Below are 19,443 nucleotides of genomic sequence, written 5' to 3'. Positions count from 1 at the left end.
TAAAATAAATTATATAAACAAAATTTGAGCTCCCTGATATCAAGCATGTTAAATCACAAGTTGTCTTGAAGCTTAAATCAAAAGGAAATGATCATCGAAGTCTTTCATCTATTTTGGAGCATCTAGACAGGTGGAGAAACTAGTAGGATTGTAGGACTTATCCAATTTGGTGGAACTTTTATCTCATAACTGGCTAGATTCACATCCAGATCAATTCATGAAAACCCAAAGCCAAATAGAAAAAGACAAGAAAAAAGAGAGTTTTGGAAAAGAAGAAGATGCTTATTCAAGGTAATTTTCCCTAAAAGAACAAAATCTACAAAAAAGAGAGGATGCCTTCAAGGCCCACCACATTATCTAGTTTCACACATTGCACTAAAGAGAAGAAATGCCCCTATGATATTCTGTGAGTTGAATAGCTGAGTAGTGCCTTAAACTGTGGACAAAGCCTGTTATAATATATCAACTATCATGTGTGATTCTCTATGAAGTGTATTGGCATCCGAACGTCGATTACTACAAAAGGTTTCTATTTATGCCAAAATGTTTATTACTTCATAAATTAGACAGTCTCATATATTGTTTAGGCAATATATACAAAGCAATGTGGCTCAAAACATGGTGCAGTAACTCGATAAGAAAATTTCTTTAACCCCAAGAGGTTGGCTCAAGTGGTCAAATAATTCATTGGGGCCAGCCCACCAGAGTATTACCCGATCTGTGTGGAGGGGACATTTTACATGGGTTCGAGGTTTACTTAACAAGAGTGGGTACACGAAGTGGCCCTGCCTTGGAGTTCCTCGTTATCGAAAAAAAAAAAAAAAAAAGTCTTTCACTTTTAAAAACCATTTAACTAGCTCTTTCAAACAAAAAACCATTTTACTCATGTCAACATGTCAATATACAGCAATTATTTGGTTGAAATAGAGGAGGTAAATGAATAGTACATTTGAACAGAATTATTTGGATGATTTTCCAGGAATTAAAAATGATGATTGGGACTTTTAAAAAAAAAAAGACACTGATGATTGAGTATGGTTTCCAGCTCATATATATTATTCAAATTCAGGGTGATTTTGCGCATGATATCTAACTAGTAACCACAATATATTCCCTCTTAACGTATCACAATGAATTCTTTTGAAGCTCAACATTATCTCTTACCAGAAATCTTTTCGATCAATTCTGAATCGCTTTCGTCTTTAGACATTTCATCACCTGCTCACATCATGGAAAAGATGCCTCTTTATCTTTGTTCTGTTTGGTGACCACGTGAAAGTTGTGTAATGTAAAAGATATTCATGTCATTTTCAAGCATCCGCATATCGCCACATACCTGCAGCCAAGAAAAAGCTCAAAATGTAAATGTGTCGGAACAATTTGCATAACTGGCTCAAGATAAAGCAAAGGGCCAATTTCAATTACAATACAAGCCATTAATCTCAACTCAGATGAATTTCAATGGCATATGATGCTGCAGGTGCATGCAGGCATCTATGCATACGAGCTTTTCTTTTCTCTTTTCTCTTCCACACGTAATTCACTTTTCCAATATTTTCTTGTCAATTTGTGTGAAATGAGCACCCTTTGGGTCCCTCGCATAAAACTTGATTTAAAGTTTGTGCCAGTCGTGGTTTTGCCTCATCTAATCAAAGAAACTTTCTCCTATTTTACTCATGGTCCTTATAAAATAAACAGCCTGGGTATACTGCTTCACTTAGAAAGCAATCTATAAATTATCAAAGAAGTTGACCTCAACATATCTTCCATATCATAGAAAATTTAGTTTATGATCACCATGAAGCACAGAATTTTGGATAATACAACCAATGTTAGTACACAAATGGAAATGAATTTATCACTATGAGCCTTAAAACTAACATTATTCGGACAGAGCTGGTAATTCAAATTTTTAGCTGGGTGCACAATATGACAGCAAATCTTTCTAATGTCAATCTCACTTGAGAAACCAAACCACAATCTACAGGGTATCTATGCATTTTTGGAAACTTCCACAGATCCAAAAAAACAAACCACCCCTTCTGTTTGACTGTCAATGGGGAAAACGGGTTTTGACACAAGATCAACAGCAAAATTGTTTTTTTGGTAAGTAGATCAACAGCAAAATTGTGATTTTATTTAAGTCCAATATTTGGTTACAGAAGTTGACCACAGTCACATCATTAACCTCTTAAGGTTTTCAAATTTGCACATTGCAGATAACCATCCTAGACTAGCTCCTTTCACTCCAACGTGTCAACAAGGATGTGTCTCAACACTATAGCTTTCCTCATAGTTGGAAGACTCGATGTTCTGTTAAAAAATTGGGATTCTGTACATTTTTCAATTGAATTCTATGGATAAGCGTTTTTCATAGCAAAAATTATTATGCAGGCCAAAGATATGAGGCATCCCAAATTCCCAGCTAAGTTAACTCAATCCAAATGAGTTCCCGCTGTGCACCAAATCATCCATTCAACACCTTGCTATCGCATTAGCAAGCTCAGTAAAACACTATTCTCAGCCACCACCAAACTGGGTTCAGTTAAAACTAGATGCAAATTACGACTAGTCACCATTAGGCTCTTTCATTATAATAAAAGAATACAACATATAAAGCAAATTCAGTCCCCAAAAAATCATCTGGGCGTCCATGGGAGCTGCAATTTTGGGCTCATAAGGTACATTTTCAAACCGTAGAAAGACCAAATTAGGTCCTTAGCTTTCTCAGGGACCATAAGCTCATCAAGGCCCAACTTTCCAGATCAGTTGGATATTGTCCACACTGCTTTTGGCAGATTCTAAGAAGACCCTATCGCCCAAACTAGAGTTTTTCTAGTCTATTGGGCATTCGACTTGGAATGTGCTAGGATTATCACTTCATGCCCCATCCTATTGGTGAGCAGCCTTAGGAATCATCTTATTTCCCTGTTTGAGTACAATCATTGTGGTATGTTTACGTATTTTGAGCTATAGAATACACAACATACACCGAAAAACAAAAAAAGTATGAGAAACTTAAAGAACAATAACAACAAGAAGTATAGGAGTTTGGCGGGTGTGCGGAAGTCTCTCATCATAGTCATAGATTGTTATTGTATTATGGATAAAAAGAGTGGGGAAACCCCGGATCATCTTCTTCTTCAGTGTGATGCCGCAAGGGAGCTGGGGATTATGGTTTTTCAGTTGTTTGGGGTTGAGTGGGTTATGCCTATAGATGGGTAGTGGATCTTTCCGCGAGTTGCAAAAGAAGGGTCGGCCAAAATTATATCAATTTTGTTTGGAATGCAATTCCTTCCTTTTTAATGTGATGCATTTGGATAGAAAGAAAGGCTCGAAGATTCAAGGATCATGAGAGAACAAGCTCAGATCTACAAACTTGTTTTCTAACATCCCTATTTGAGTGGATTTCTACTCCACCCTTCTTCATGTATCTAGCTATGCATATTTTTGTTCTCTTTTTTCTCGTTCTTGATTTGTTGGGTGTTTTTTCTCATATATTTTTTGTGTACTTAGGTTGCGCCCCTTGCACTCTTAATGAATTTCCTTTACTTATCAAATAATAATAATAATGTAGCAGAAAATTAAAGGATAGTATACAAAAGATCAATGATTCAAATTAAAGAATATCGTTCATCCAGTAAATGGGATCATCCAACTAGGTGGAAATTTAGTTCAGAGCAGTGGAAATGAAGAGGCCAACATATTACAGATGAGTTATCATGGCTGAAAACTTGAAGCGCTCACATCCAAAGTATTAATACCAATAAAAGTTGCACTTCCACAAAAAAGAAAAAAATAATAAAAAACGTACCAATAATATTTGAAACCAAAAACTCATCAAGCTTACGAATGCACCCAAAGAAAGTAAATTAGCAACACCAAATTTCAGGTCACCGATGGTTAAGTCAAGCAGCTGCATACATCGAATCAAAGAAAAAAAGAAGTAACTGCATATATAAAGATAAAGAAGAAAACACAAGTTATATACAGAAGGTTTCAAGATTCAAGAATGCAACCTATTTCTCTATCTTTTCTGAGGAAGACTTGTTATGAGAAATCAAAGTGTTAAGGAGCCCATCTATTTTATGCCTTATAATTTACATAATGCAGCTTGAATAGAAGGTGCATTTGCTTGATGGATAGCGCCTTTCGGCCCAGAGTCTTGAGCATATAGCATCAATCACATATTCGCGTTAGGTGCCTCAAGCTAAAAGCATTCTTATAATATAAAATATCTTTGAAGTCAATCAAAGATATTCATTAACATCAAAAAGATTTTAGACAGAAACTGAAGCCATCAAAAATACCTATGATCTTTGTAACAACGAGATCCCTATTTTACTTATTTCTTGGGGGTGTAGGAGATGAGTAGTAAAATATAATCGACTACGTGAGTCAGGTATTCTGTTTGAAATAAATAATTAATGACATGGATCAATATTAGAAATCATTGTCTAGGAAAACACATATCCAGGTGAAAACAAAACAAGATGATGCATATGCTTTATCTAATAAGTACGAAATGTTAAACTGGCATTGAATTAAAAGTCAAGAACCTTAAGTTGGAAGTCAAAATGTTACTACTGTTTAGCACCACGTGCATTCTCAGATTGACTTCCAACCTCCATAAGATCCATCTTACCCCGATACACATTCAACAGTTCAGGAACATCGTCTTGAAATTTGATCAAAAACTTCTCCACAAAGCACTTCTCACTAGGTAGTATGAAAGATCCTGAGGACAAATCATTCTTGACCAAACCCTTCGCTTGTAAAATCTGAATAACTGAAAACCTAGGCATTATCCTCTTCTCCAAGCTGAAAAATAGAACTACAGGATTAATAGCAATATTAGCAGATGGCCAACCCATTTTGTTCACAAGGAAGTCCATTGCTTTCGTGATCTTCCCATCCGACAAAAGCATACAATTTGGATGCCTTTTAAATGCTGAGAGGGCCATGTCCTCTGACCAACCCCACCTCTTATAAAGCTCCAACTTAGACTCCAACTTTGGTTTACTCATCTTCAATAATACTTGGATTGCCAGGACAAACACCGTTTTCAAGGGATTGAATCCCATTTCCATAACCTGTTGGACAGCCTCAACAAACCTAGTATGCTTAGCGAACGCTTCAGAAGGATAATTACTTACCAAGAAAGAAATGGTAGATTGAGGCAATCCAAGTTGTCTCAAATGTGCAATGTTAGGAGTCATATTATTTGTCACATTATACAGAAAAGACCGTGGTGCGCGCTTCAAAGTTGCAAGGACTTTCTCGTCGACAAGAAGTACAGTCTTGAGGAAATCATAGGAGGGGATTAGTTGTTTCTGTAAGCTTCTTGCTAACAACAATGGGTTTGAAGAGAGAATCTCAGAGAGGTCAGAGCTCGAAACCCCCACAGAACGGAAAAACTCAATCTTGGGCAAAAGGGTCTTCTCAGGATCAGATAAAAGCAACATTGGTTGTACCCTGACAATTTTGGAGATCTGGGTAGGGGTGAATCCATTCTCTTTGAGAAGATTAAGCACTGAGTCTGGTCTCTCTGGGTTCTCAAAGTTCATTCTCTGGGATGCTAAAGTAGCAGATTTTGGGGACAGCCCACATGAGTTTATGAGGTAAGACACTGTAAAAGAATGTTTCTCTTCTTCTTGTGTTTCATTAGATTGACATAACCCTATCGATGCGAATGATTTTAGAAAAAAGAAAGCATTTTGCTGAATGAACCCCAATTGGGACCTCCTACTTTTAAGTAAGAGAAGCTGTCTTGAACAGAGAAAAGCAAACATTGTTGACTCACCGAGTCCGTCCGATTCAGCCTCAGACCACTTCTTGTTTATCAAGAGATCCTCTCGAGGGTTGGATTGGTATTAAGCTGGAGATGTCAAAATTCCTTACGGTAATGGCGGCCTCTGACCTATTCTTCCTAGTTCCTGTGCTTCAGAATCTAAGGCTTTGTTTGGTAATGGGGATGGGGTTGGCCCAAATATTGTTCATCACCATTTCTCAAAAAAATCAACATCAAAACATTCTAACTTTTTTATTTTTAATATCAAATCATTCACTTTTTATTATTATTCAAATAAAAAAATTACTACAAAACAAAACTTTTTCACTTTTTCATTTTTTTTATACCAAACACTCTTACTTTTTTTCACATCAATCTACATCAACTACAGTGTTTAGGCCATCCTATTTGCCAAACACTCTTACTTGATGTAGATTGATGTGAAAAAAAGTAAGAATATTTAGTACAAAAAAAATGAAAAAGTGATATAGAAAAGTAAAAAAGTTTTGTTTTGTAGTGATTTTTTTATTTAAATAATAATAAAAAGTGAATGATTTGATATTAAAAGTGAAAAAAATTAGAATGTTTTGATGTTAATTTTTTTGAGAAATGATGATGAACAGTGTTTGGGCCAACCCCATCCCCATTACCAAACAAAGCCTTAAGAAGAAATTAACGAAGAAGGGAGAGGCTTTAAGGGGAAGTGAGGCATCTCGGGGGAATAAAAGTCGTGCCGTTTCGCTGTTTGAACGGTATGTCGTCTGTTTCTGTCGGAGAGTGTCTGGTACTAGTCCATGTTATGAAGAAAAGTTTTTGCAACGACACTACATATCTTGTCTTTAGAAATCGGAAGTGGCATTTCGATTTCGTAAAAATAATCTATATTTTTAAAAGATATCACAAAACGTAAAACATTTAGCATTACAATTGAAAAGGTGTTTAATTTAATATAAGAAAAAAATCTGCGATTTTTATAAACAGGTTAAGAATGCTTATTTAAAAATGCGCAAATTTAAACTAAAATCACGATTTCTTATAACAAATATTTGATAAAAAATATATTTTTTAATATGTTTTATCAAACGCATTTGCGATTTTAAAAAATAGTGATTTTAAAAATGCAATTTTTAAAATCGCACTTATAGAAACTGCAATCTCAAACAAACCTTTAATGTCTTCTTCAAATTGGTTTCGAAATAAATTTTTTGGTTCCCAAAACTGGGAGATGCCTTCAAGAGAAACATATGGCTAGAAAGTTTGATTTAAAATACTATTTATAATGAACCCTTCTATATTCATTACAGTAAGCCAAGGTGTAAAGTTGTGTTACCTTCACAAATTTAAACAAAAGCCCAGCAAGTGTGGATTGAAAAGCCATCCATATGACAAAACAAGGTGATGCTTATTGTCCACTTATTCTAACACATGAGAAGTTTTGAAGCCTGCGATTATAAGGTAATCGGATCGAATTGAGCTAAGTATTGACTATTCGAGCTTATAATCGGATCAAATTGAGCTAAGTATTGGCTACTCAAACTAAGCTCGACATAATATAAGCTCTCGAGCAAGAGTCTAGCTGCAAGACAGTATTCAAACTCAACTCGAAGAAATAACCTTAAACTTTGATTCTAGGTTTTGGGCCTTATCATTCAGAGCTTTCTCTTCAAGATCGACCAGCTGGCCATCTCTAACCCCGAGCACGTACAACATGCCGATGATTGGACATAGTGCCATGGAACTTTGGTTGTGGCATGGCCATAGCTGAAGGAGGTGTAGAGGTTGTTGGAGGTGAACTAGAAAAGAACAAAATAAGTAGGGCAACAACAGAGGAACCTGCATATGAAAAGAATGAGTACATTTTCTTTTGTAAATTTTGAGAAACTGTTTTGATTTAATTATCCAAAACAGAGCAATGTCTATTGTATTTATAATTACAAGCACATAGAGTTTGTTGCATTTGTGATATACAACAACTAATGATCCTGATAAGTGTCATATAGAAGCTGTAGATGATGATAAATAAACTGAGGAAATCAAATAACTAGATTACAATCTAAAGTAACTGAAAGGACAAGAAATTCAAAGCAGCATCCATGTAGTTGAACTAAGTAACCGAGCACTTGGAGATAAAGGATGAGTTATCTGCAACTCTGCATTTGATCATCAGTTGAGGTGTCCAAGTTACTGCATGAGCTGCCTCTTGTATCTCTCGTTGTTCAAACCCCATGACACCTTAACATTTTTAACTTCTAGGGTTACAGTCAAAAAGACTGTTTACCCTTAGTTTTGCCCAAACTATATTTCTTCTAGTCTAAAGGGCTTTCAAACTTAAACTGTAATAGGATTATCACTTCATGCGCAGCCCTACCAGGAAGCAGCCTTAGGAATCATCTTATTCCTTGTTTGAGTAGATCATTGCCGTACTTCGGCATACATTTGCTAGAGAATACACAATCTAACCGAAAAAACAAATAATGTAAGAGGAGAGTAAATGAAACCTTCTACAAAGTTGCATCTATGTCCCAACTATAGCTATCTCAATTACAAAGCAAGCCATTAATCTCAAATCAGATGACTCTACGACTTTTCTTTCCTTTAATGCTTTTCTAGAAACAAAATAGCGAATTTCTGAACTTCAAGTATATATCAAGATAGACCACTCAAAACATATGACAATATGATTCATATTTGCTCAAAAATTAATCTTCTCAAAATCTAAATATTCTCCATATTTTTATATAGAATCTTCTATCCACCAATACATCTGCAAGACAAGGATGAATTTCTATGTCACAGGATTCTGCGCGTGCATGTAGGCATCTATGTATACGAGCTGTTCTTTTCTTCTTTCCTTTCACACATAATTCACTCTTCCAACAGGATGCATTTCAATCTCATAGGATTTTACCGGTGCACACAGGCATCTTTGTCTACGAGCGTTTCTAATTTTCTTCTTTCCTCCACAGCACAGTTCACTTTTCCAATATTTCCTTGTCAATTGTGTAAAATGAGCACCCTTGGATGCCCTGTGCAAAACGTGCTTTGAAGTTTGTGCCAGTCATGTGGTTCTGCATCATCTAATCAAAGAAATTTTTTCCTATTTAACTGATGATCTTGACTAAATAAACTGCCCGAGGATACTGCTTCACTTAGTAATCTATAAATTATCAAATAAGTTGACCTCAACATATCATAGATATCATAAAAAATAAAAAAATTAGCTTTTGATCTAATCACAGTGAAGCACAGAATTTTGGATAATACACCACCAATGTCACAAATGGCAATGAATTTTTCACTGAGCCTTAAAAACTAAATTTTTTATATATATATATAAGTAATTGAAAAATTATTAAAAGCGCAAGGTGCAACCCGAGTACACAGGAAATATACTAAAGAAACACCTAGCTAGAAAGCCTTAAAAACTAACGTTGTTCAGACAAAGCTGGTAATTAAAATTTTTAGCTGGGTGCACAACATGACAGCAAATCTTTATAATTTCAATCTCACTTGAGAAACAAACCAAAATTTATTCTAAAAACATGAAACCTAATTGACAAATCAGGAGCAAGGTGTATCTATCTATGCATTTTTGGCAACTTCCACAGATCCAAAATTCAAACCACCTATTATGTTTGACCATCAATGGGGAAAGTGGGTTTTGACACAAGATGAGCTGCACAATTATGATTTTATTTAAGACCAATTGGAGGGTGGGACAGCATCTCCCAATTACAGAGGTTGACCAACCTCTTAAGGTTTTCGAATTTGCACATTGCAGATAACCATCCTAGACTAGCTTCTTTAACTCCAAGCGGTGGAGATGAAGGACTTTAGGCCCATCAGTTTGGTGGGAGGGGTGTACAAAATTGTTTCTAAGGTGCTTGCCAATAGGTTGAAAACTGTTTTGGGTAAGGTCATCTCCTATTCTCAAAATGCCTTTATAGGGGGTCAACAAATCCTTGATTCCATTCTCATTGCCAATGAACGCGTGGATAGTCGCATGAAATCAGGGTTGCCAGGTGTTCTTTGTAAATTGGACTTGGAAAAGGCCTATGACCATGTCAATTGGGATTTTGTTTTGTATTTGCTGCATAGGTGTGGTTTTGGAGAGAGGTGGAGGGCTTGGATAGAGTGGTGTATTAAGTCGGTGAGATTTTCCATACTTGTGAATGGTTCTCCGAAAGGCTTCTTCAATAGTTTGAGGGGAATCCGGTAAGGGGATCCTCTCTCTCCCTTGTTGTTTGTGCTAGTTATGGAGGCTTTGAGTAAAATAGTGAATGCGACAGTAGAACAAGGCCTTTTGAATGGTTTCTCGGTGGGAAATAGGGTTTTATCGGAGTTGAGGGTCTCTCACTCTTTATTTGCGGATGATACTTTGATCTTTTGTGAAGCTTCTATTGAGCAAATCCGGTATGTACGTCTCATTCTTTTATGTTTCGAAGCTGTATCGGGTTTGAGAGTGAATCTGGGAAAATCAAAGATTGTGGCAATTGGTGAGGTGGAGAACATTGGGGTATTAGCTAGTATCCTTGGGTGTAGTGTTGCCGAGTTGCCTATGAAGTATTTGGGTCTCCCTCTAGGGGCGCCGTACAAGGATACGGTTATGTGGAATGATGTGATTGAAAAGATTGAGCATCAGATGGCGGGTTGGAAGAGGATGTATCTCTCTAAAGGAGGTCGCCTAACTCTTATTAAGAGCTCTTTGGCTAATCTTCCGACTTATTTCTTGTCTTTGTTTCCGATTCCTGTAAGTGTAGCTAAAAGGATTGAGAAAGTCCAAAGAGATTTCTTGTGGAGAGGAATGGGAGATGAGCCTAAGATGCATCTTGTAAGTTGGAATCAAGTTTGTCGTCCCCTTCGCTATGGAGGTCTTGGCATTCGGAAGATGCACCAATTTAATCAAGCTCTTTTGGGGAAGTGGCTTTGGAGATATGCGAATGAGAGCGAGGCTCTTTGGTATAAGGTTATTAAAGCTAAGTATGAAGACAAGGAAGGTGGGTGGTGCACAAAGGAGGTTTCAGGTTCCCATGGTGTGGGCCTTTGGAAGCACATTCGTCAAGGGTGGAATTTTTTTGCTAAAGGGATCCGGTTCGAGGTGGGGGAGGGTTCGAAAGTTCGCTTTTGGCATGATGTTTGGTGTGGGGAGAATTCCTTGAAGCAAGCTTTCCCGTCTTTATTTAGTATTGCCAGACATAAAGAAGCTTTGGTGAAGGATAATTTTACTTGGAGGAGTGGGAGAGTTGAATGGAATGTTATTTTTGTTAGGCCCGTTCAAGATTGGGAGCTGGATTTGGTTTCTCCTTTTTTTGATCGGTTGTATTCTTGCAAGATTTCCATAGGAGTGACAGATCGTATGTGCTGGATTTCGTCCAAGAAAGGAAAGTTTGAGGTTAAGTCACTCTACAAGGCTTTGTCCCACTCCTATCAAGAGGTGTTTCCTTGGAAGAGCATTTGGCGAAGTAAGGCTCCTTTGAGAGTGGCTTTTTTTGGGTGGTCTGCAGCTCTAGGCAAAATCTTGACTCATGATAATTTGCGTAAAAGGAACATAGTGGTTATGGAGTGGTGTTGTATGTGTAAGAAGTCCGGAGAGACAGTCGATCATCTTCTTCTACACTGTGAGCTCGTGAGTGTTCTTTGGCAGTCGATCTTTATTCGGTTTGGATTGCATTGGGTCATGTCTTGCAAGGTGAGGGACTTGTTCGATAGTTGGTGGTCGGGAGGTCAATCCCGTGATCCCTCTGTGTCTTATGTGGTGTATATGGATTGAAAGAAATGCTAGATGTTTTGAAAATTCCACTAGGACTATTGAGGAATTGACCCATTTTTTCTTCTTTACTCTTTACTCTTGGACGGCCGCTTGACTAGCTCCATTAGAGATTAGTTTTTCTGATTTTCTTTTTCATTTCTCTCCCTCTTAGGCGCTCTCTTTTATACTCCCCGTGTAAATGGGTTGCGCCCCTCTGCGCTTTTGTTTTATATCACAATTACTTATCAAAAAAAAAAAAAATGTGTCAGCAAGGATGCGTCTCAACATTATTACTTTTCCTCTCAGTTGGAAGACTTGATGTTCTGTAAAAATTGTTACTAATTAAAACATTGGGATTCCAAGTACAACCAAAAAAAAAAAAAAAAAAAAAAAAAACCGAACATTGGGATTCTGTAGATTTTTCAATTGAATTCTATGGATAAAGCTTTTCACAGCAAAAATTACTACGCAGACCAAAGATGTGAAGCATCCAAAATTCCCAGCTAAGTTAACTCAATCCAAATGAGTTCCAGCTGTACACCAAACCCTCCATTCAACACCTTGCAATCGCTTTAGCAAGTAAATTAGCTTCACCCAGTAAAAACTATTCTAGGTCACCACCATACTTCAGTTCAAACTAGATGCAAATTACCACTAGTCACCCCTAGGCTCTTCCATTATAATGCCAAAGAAGACCATTTAAAGCAAATTCAGTCCCCATAATCATGTGACCGTCCATGGACGCTGCAATTTTGGGCCCATAAGGTACATTCTCAAACCCCAGAAAGACAAGATTACATCCTTAGCTTTCTCAGGGACCATAAGCTCACCAAGACCCAACGTTCCAGATCAGTTATGATATTCTCCATTCTGCTGGCAGATACTAAGACCCTTTTGCCCAAACTAGAGTTTTCCTAGTCTATTGGGCAATCAGTCGTAGAATGTGTTAGGATTATCACTTCATGCCCCTCCCTATTGGAGAGAAGCCTTAGGAATCATCTTATTTTTCCTGTTTGAGTATGATAACTGTGGTATGTTTGCGTACTTTGAGCTACATAGTACAGAAGCATACAAAACAAATGGATGAGAGAATTAAAGAACAATAACAACAACAATTCAAGTTAGAGGATATAATAATAATAAGGGAAAAGTCTACATACTTCCCTCAAACGCACCCCCCCCCCCCCCCCCAAACTATCAATTGCAATAATGTCTCCCCCAAACTACCAAAAATTGTCAATGTCTCCTTAATTACAAAGATGCCATTAATGATTCAAAAAATAAAATAAAACAAAAAAAATTGTTTATTTCAAATTTATAGGTGTATTTTTGTGTTTTTGACAAAAATTTATGGTCATTTTTGTCTTTTTGCAGGCCTTGAGAGGGACACTGGCAATGTTTTGGTAGTTTGGGGAGGGGGGAAAGAACATTGTCCCAATCGAAAGTTTGAGAAGGACATAGTTAATTGGATGGTAGTTTGAAAGAGGTATATGAATTTTTCCCTAATAATAATAATGATGATGATGATACAAAAGATCAACGATTCAAGTTAAAGAATATCATTCATCCAGCACATGGGATCATCCAACCAGGTGGAAATTTAGTTCAGAGCAGTGGCAATGATGAGGCCAACATATGATGGATGAGTCTGTTATCATGGCTGAAAACTTTATGCGTTAACATCCACAGAATTAATACCAATAAAGTTGCACTTACACAAAAAAAGGCAAAAAAAAGAATAATAATAATAATAATAATACCATAAAATTTGAAACCAAAAACTCAAGCTTAAGAATGCACCCAAAGAAAGTAAATCAGCAGCACCAAATTTCAGGTCACCTATGGTTAAGTTGAGCAACTGCAAACTTCAAACAAAGAAAAAAAGTAACTGCATATATAAAGATAAAGGAGAAAACACGAGTTATATCCCAGAAGGTTTCAAGATTCAAGAATGCAACCAATTTCTCTATCTGTTCTGAGGATGACTTGTTATGAAAAATCAAAGTCTTAAGGAGTCCATTTATTTTAAGTCTCATAATGGACCGAACATCGGTTGACTAGAAGGTGACTTTGCTGGATGGATAGTGCTTTTCAGACCAACGTCTTGAGCATATAGCATCAATCACATATTCACATTAGGTGCCTTAAGCTAAAGGCATTCTCATAACAAAAAATCACTTTGAACTCAAACGAAGATATTCCATAATATTAAAAAGATTGTAAGCAGAACTGAAGCCATCAAAAATGCCCATCCCCTTTACAAAAACGAGATCCCTATTTTACTTTTTCTTTTTGGCCTCAATCTTTGGGGGCATAGGAGACTGAGTAGTCAAATATATGTGACCATGTGAGTCAGGTATTCTGTATGAAATTAACAATTCATGTCATGAATTAATATTTGAAATCCTTGTCTAGGAAACCACATATCCGGCTGAAAACGGTACGAGATGATGCATATGCTTTATCCAATAAAATAAGTATGAAATGTTAAACTGGAATTGAATTAAAAGTCGAGAAATACCTTAAGTTGGAAGTCAAAATGTTACAACATTTTAGCACCACATACATTCTGAGAGTGACTTCCAACCTCGATAAGACCCATCTTACCCTGATACACATTCAACAGTTCAGGAACATCGTCCTGAAATTTGATCAAAAACTTCTCCACGAAGCACCTTTCACTCGGTATTATGATAGATCCTGAGGACAAATCATTCTTGACCAAACCCTTCGCTTGTAAAATGTGAATAACTGAAAACCTAGGCATTATCCTCTTCTCCAAGCTGTAAAACATAACTGAAGGAGTTCTAGCAATATCAGCAGATGGCGAACCCATTTTGATCACAAGGAAGTCCATTGCTTTCATGATCTTCTCTTCTGATAAAAGCATACAAATTGGATACCTTTTAAATGCAGAGAGGGCCATGTCCTTTGACCAACCCCACCTCATATAAAACTCCAATTTTGACTCGAATCTTTGTTTACTCATCTTCAATAACACTTGAATTGCCACGACAAACACCATTTTCAAGCGATTGAATCCCATGTCTATAACCTGTTGGACAACCTCAACAAACCTAGTATGCTTAGTGAACGCTTGAGAAGGATAATTACTTACCAAATAAGAAATGGTAGATTGAGGCACTCCAAGTTGTCTCAAAAGTGCAACGTTAGGAGCCATATTAGTTGTCACATTAAATTGAAAAGCCCGTGCTGAGCGCCTCAAAGCTGTAAGGACTTTCTCGTTGACAAGAACCACACTCTTGAGGAAATCATAGGAGGGGATTAGTTGTTTCTCTAAGCTTCTAGCTAACAACATTGGATTTGAAGAGAGGATCCCAGGGAGGTCAGAGCTCGAAACCCCCAGAGAACGGAAAAACTCAATCTTGGGCAAAAGGGTCTTCTCAGGATCATATAAAAGAAACCGTGGCTTTACCCTGATAATTTTGCAGATATGGGTAGGGGTGAATCCATTCTCTCTGAGAAGATTAAGCACCGAGTCTGGTCTCCCTGGGTTGTCAAAGTTCATACTCTGGGATGCTAAAATAGCAGACTTTGGGGACAACCCACACGAGTTTATGAGGTAAGACACTGTAAAAGAATGTTTTTCTTCTAGTTGTTTTTCGCTAGATTGACATAGCCCTATCGATGTGAATGATTTTAGAATAAAGAAAGCATTTTGCTGAAAAGAACCCAGTTGGGTCCTCTTACTCTTGAGTAATAGAAGCTGTCTTGAACAGAGAAAAGCAAACATTGTTGACTCACCGAGTTTGTCCGATTCAGTCTCAGGCCACTTCTTGTTTATCAAGAAATCCTTTCGAGGGTTGGACTGGCATTAAGCCGGACATGTCAGAATTCCATCCGGTAATGGCGGCCTCTGAGTCTCAGCTATTCTTCCTGTGCTTCAGAAAATTGCTCGACTTTCTATCGTTTTAACGTTACCGGTTAAACTTCAAAAACTCTCGAGTGCAAATCGAGCTTTCATTTTAAAATTTTTTGTTAATTTTTGTTAAAATACCCAATATATTCATTTTTTATATATAAAAAAAATTGCAAAGTATATATAAAAAATAAAAATAATAAAAATAATAAAAACAAACACTTGAATCTATACAATTATTTGTGTTTATTTTCTTATAGTAAAAACATGAGTATTTTAAAAATTTTGAAAATATTTAACAAAAAATTCTAACTAAATTAAATAATTGAAAGAAATTAAAAGTTTGATACCTTTAATTGATAGTTTTTGAGCTTTGGGGAGTACTTTTAAAACGCATGGAAGTTCATAAAAATTTCGTGAAATTTTTCCTTTTTTTTTAATAAGTAGCCCAAAATGATATGGAAGAGTGACCTTTTTTGTTTTTTGGTTCTACATTTGGTTCTAACTATCAGCAAATTTATGTCTCCAAGGGCTAACTCAATTAGCTAGGGATCATTCCCCTCTTGTATGGACATGTCAAAAAAAAAAAAAACTATTATCAAATTTGTAATATTTCTTTAATCTTTTAATTTTTACAATATTTCCCAACTTGTATTAGATTTGTAATGTCAAATTCTACACTCAAAATAACAAACTTCAAATCCCTAAGTTTAGGGTAATCTAATTTTCATTCGTCTTAAAGTATTTCCGTCATTATCATTATTTAATATGAACATTTTGGCACGCTTTGGTGTTTGTATTTTTTGTTTTCCCTCCTACAAGATTCCAAAAAATTTTCGTTCTTGTTTAAGAGTGTGTTTTGCAAATAATAATATGTATCGTTTTTATATCTCTTAAAAGTTGGATCAAAATTTAATAGTGATCTATTAGAAATCTAATTATAATTTTAAAAGCCACATCGGAAGATAAGGGTTAAATACCTTATTCACTCACGTGATTTAACTTCTTTATTTTTTGCCCTTTAGAGTTTACTTTTTATCATAGGTTTGCCTAAAGGGGGAGATGGTACCTCCGTCTAAATTCCGTCCAAAATTTGATGGAACGTCGTGTCAATGCCCCTCAAATTTTGACACGTGTCCACCTACAAAATTAAAAAAAAATTAAAAACACTAAAAAATATTAAAAAATTAATTTTAATTAATTTAAAATTTTAAAAAAATAAATAAATAAATTGGAGGTGGCTCTTTGGCCATTTGGGGGTGGTTAGGGGCCACCTGGCCGGATTGGGGTGGCGAGATGGGGGACCAGATGGTGGGATGGGTGGCCACCCCCAAGGGGCCGTGCAACCACCCCCATGGCCAAAGAAGGTGGCCAGCCACCCCCAAATTTAATTTTTTTAATTTTTTGTGTTTTTAATTATTATTATTTTTTTTTTTTAATTTTGCAGGTGGACACCTATCAAAATTTAAGAGGCGCTGACATGGATTTACGTCAATTTTTGAACGGAAGTTTGACGAAAGTACCATCTCTGTCTTTATGCAAACCCTAGATACCTCATGTGATAAAAAGTAAACCCTAGGAAGCAAAAAAAAAAAAAAAAAAAAAAAAAAAAAAAAAAAGGGAAAAAAAAAAAAAACCACATGGATGAATAAAGTATTTAACCCAGAAGATAAATGAGGAAAAAAAAGATGGTATATAACATTACTTTTGTTTGACACTACAATTTCGTAGATTGAAAGTGTGATTTTAAGCCAAATCACATAACATATATTGTTTAAGAGTGCATTTTTGAAAATTTGCAATTTGAAAATGTAAAAAAATATGTATTTTCAAGTTGTAGGCAAATAAATGCGTGTTTTAAAAAAAAACAAATGATTTTAAAGGTTAAATTCCAATTTTAATGACCAAACTGTGATTTTACCAAATGTTTAACTGCGTTTTAAAAATTAAGTTTTCAAATCGCATGTTTAAAATTGTTATTTTTAAATCACAATTCCAAACAGAATATATAAATATAATGTTTAGTGATGGAATCCATGGTGTGTTTAAGTTAACAAATCGCGGAGAGGTTGAAATCTAAGACCCACCATACCGATTTTTAAATAATTTACATCGTTAAATTTATTAACTTTAAATTTCGACCATAAATTTCATTTAAAATTGAGAGAAATTTATTCCCGTTTATCAATGGATTAGAAATTAACACGTATTTACTGTGTTGAATAATGTTATGCAAATAAGAAAATCTTACGAAGCAACATTTTCTTCCCAATAGCATTTCATGAGAAAATGATAAACCAGATTTAGATCCAAAAACTGAATACAAAGGCAAAATCTTAGGCTATTGTACCATCTATTCCAATAGTGCAAAAGAGATTCTTTGTTATTTTTTCAAGTCAAACACTATATTCTTAATAAACCCATTTCAACATGAGTAATGTTGGTCTTCACACTGCTCATGTGGTCATGAAACCCTCCCTCTAAATTTCCCCCAAAAGGGTAATTCTCTACATTTAAAGGTAATTCTCTTTGTCTTTTTTGTGTTATTTGTTTTCTCCAACATACAAAACGTACTAGGTAGCTGTTAATTCCTATATAGGATTACCAAAAAAGAAAAACAAAGAGGAAATTGTCAATTAGAGGATGGGGAGAAGTATAAATGGTAATTGACAGTTCACTTTTCCAATATTTCCTTGTCAATTGTGTGAAATGAGAACCCTTGGGTGCCCTGTGCAAAACGTGCTTTAAAGTTTGTGCCAGTCATGAGGTTCTGCATCATCTAATCAAAGAAATTTTTTCCAATTTAACTGATGATCTTGACAAAATAAACTGCCTGAGGATACTGTTTCACTTAGCAATCTATAAATTATCAAATAAGTTGGCCTCAACATATCTTAGATATCATAAAAAAAATAAAAAAAATAAAAATTAGCTTTCGATCTAATCACCATGAAGCACAGAATTTTGGATAATACACCACCAATGTCACAAATGGCAATGGATATTTCACTATGAGCCTTAAAAACTAACATTTTATATGTATATATAAGTAATCGAAATATTATTAAAAGCGCAAGGTACAACCCAAATACATAGAAAGTACACAAGAGAAACACCTTAAAAAAGCTGACATTATTTGGAGAGAGCTCGTAATTCAAAATTTTTGCTAGGTGCGCAACATGACAGCAAATCCTTCCAATTTCAATCTCACTTGAGAAACTAAACCAAAATTTGCCGGGTATTCTAAAAACATGAACCTAATTGACAAATCAGGAGCAAGGTGTATCTCTCTATGCATTTTTGGCAACTTCCACAGATCCAAAATTCAAAACACCTATTATGTTTGACCATCAATGGGGAAAGAGGGTTTTGACAAAAGATTAACAGCACAATTATGGTTTTATGTAAGACCAATGGGAGGGTGGGACAGCATTTCCCAATTACAGAGGTTGACCAACCTCTTAAGGTTTTCGAATTTGCACATTGCAGATAACCATCCTAGACTAGCTTCTTTAACTCCAATGTGTCAGCAAGGATGCGTCTCAACATTATTACTTTTCTTCTCAGTTGGAAGACATGATGTTCTGTAAAGATTGTTACTAATTAGAACATTGGGATTCTGTAGATTTTTCAATTGAATTCTATGGATAGAGTTTTTCACAGCAAAAATTACTACGTATACCAAAGATGTGAAGCATCCCAAATTCCCAGCTAAGTTAACTCAATCCAAATGAGTTCCTGCTGTGCACCAAACCCTCCATTCAACACCTTGCTATCGCTTTAGCAAGTATTTTAGCTTCACTCAGTAAAAACTATTCTAGGCCACCACCATACTTCAGTTCAAACTAGAATTACCACTAGTCACCCTTAGGCTCTTCCATTATAATGCCAGAGAAGACCATATAAAGCAAATTCAGTCCCCATAAACTCATGTTGCCATCCATGGGCGCTGCAATTTTGGGCCCAGAAGGTACATTCTCAAACCCCAGAAATACCAGATTAGGTCCTTAGCTTTCTCAGGGA

At 35.9% G+C, this 19,443-nt stretch overlaps 2 protein-coding genes across 6 annotated transcripts; both read right to left on the bottom strand.

Moving 5' to 3' along the window:
- Nucleotides 1-1,028: 1,028 nt before the first annotated feature.
- Nucleotides 1,029-15,448, bottom strand: LOC132171725 (uncharacterized). 4 transcript variants are annotated; one of them, XM_088512088.1, is made up of 2 exons: nt 14,062-15,448; nt 1,029-1,336 (listed from the first exon to the last, which is right to left on the bottom strand). In XM_088512088.1, exon 1 carries the CDS (start codon nt 15,292-15,294, stop codon nt 14,083-14,085), a length of 1,212 nt encoding a protein of 403 aa, XP_088368214.1. In that variant the 5' UTR covers nt 15,295-15,448; the 3' UTR covers nt 1,029-1,336; nt 14,062-14,082. The 4 variants fall into 4 exon arrangements, with proteins under 4 accessions (XP_088368214.1, XP_059439093.2, XP_059439092.2 ...); XM_059583110.2 differs by lacking the exon at nt 1,029-1,336 and adding an exon at nt 7,084-8,246; XM_059583109.2 differs by lacking the exon at nt 1,029-1,336 and adding an exon at nt 7,084-7,624.
- LOC132171727 (uncharacterized) lies at nt 1,248-5,949 on the bottom strand. Of its 2 annotated transcripts, none has more exons than XM_059583113.2 (2): nt 4,560-5,949; nt 1,248-1,336 (listed from the first exon to the last, which is right to left on the bottom strand). In XM_059583113.2, the coding sequence occupies exon 1, from the start codon at nt 5,790-5,792 to the stop codon at nt 4,584-4,586; it is 1,209 nt and encodes a 402-aa protein (XP_059439096.2). In that variant the 5' UTR covers nt 5,793-5,949; the 3' UTR covers nt 1,248-1,336; nt 4,560-4,583. The 2 variants fall into 2 exon arrangements, with proteins under 2 accessions (XP_059439096.2, XP_059439097.2); XM_059583114.2 differs by having other exon boundaries at nt 1,253-1,336; nt 4,646-5,949.
- Nucleotides 15,449-19,443: the final 3,995 nt, after the last annotated feature.

The sequence above is a fragment of the Corylus avellana genome, chromosome 1 (assembly GCF_965113065.1).
Source record: "Corylus avellana chromosome 1, dhCorAvel1.hap1.2, whole genome shotgun sequence".
Classification (NCBI taxonomy): Eukaryota; Viridiplantae; Streptophyta; class Magnoliopsida; order Fagales; family Betulaceae; genus Corylus; species Corylus avellana.
This window is presented reverse-complemented; position numbering and strand designations above follow the sequence as displayed.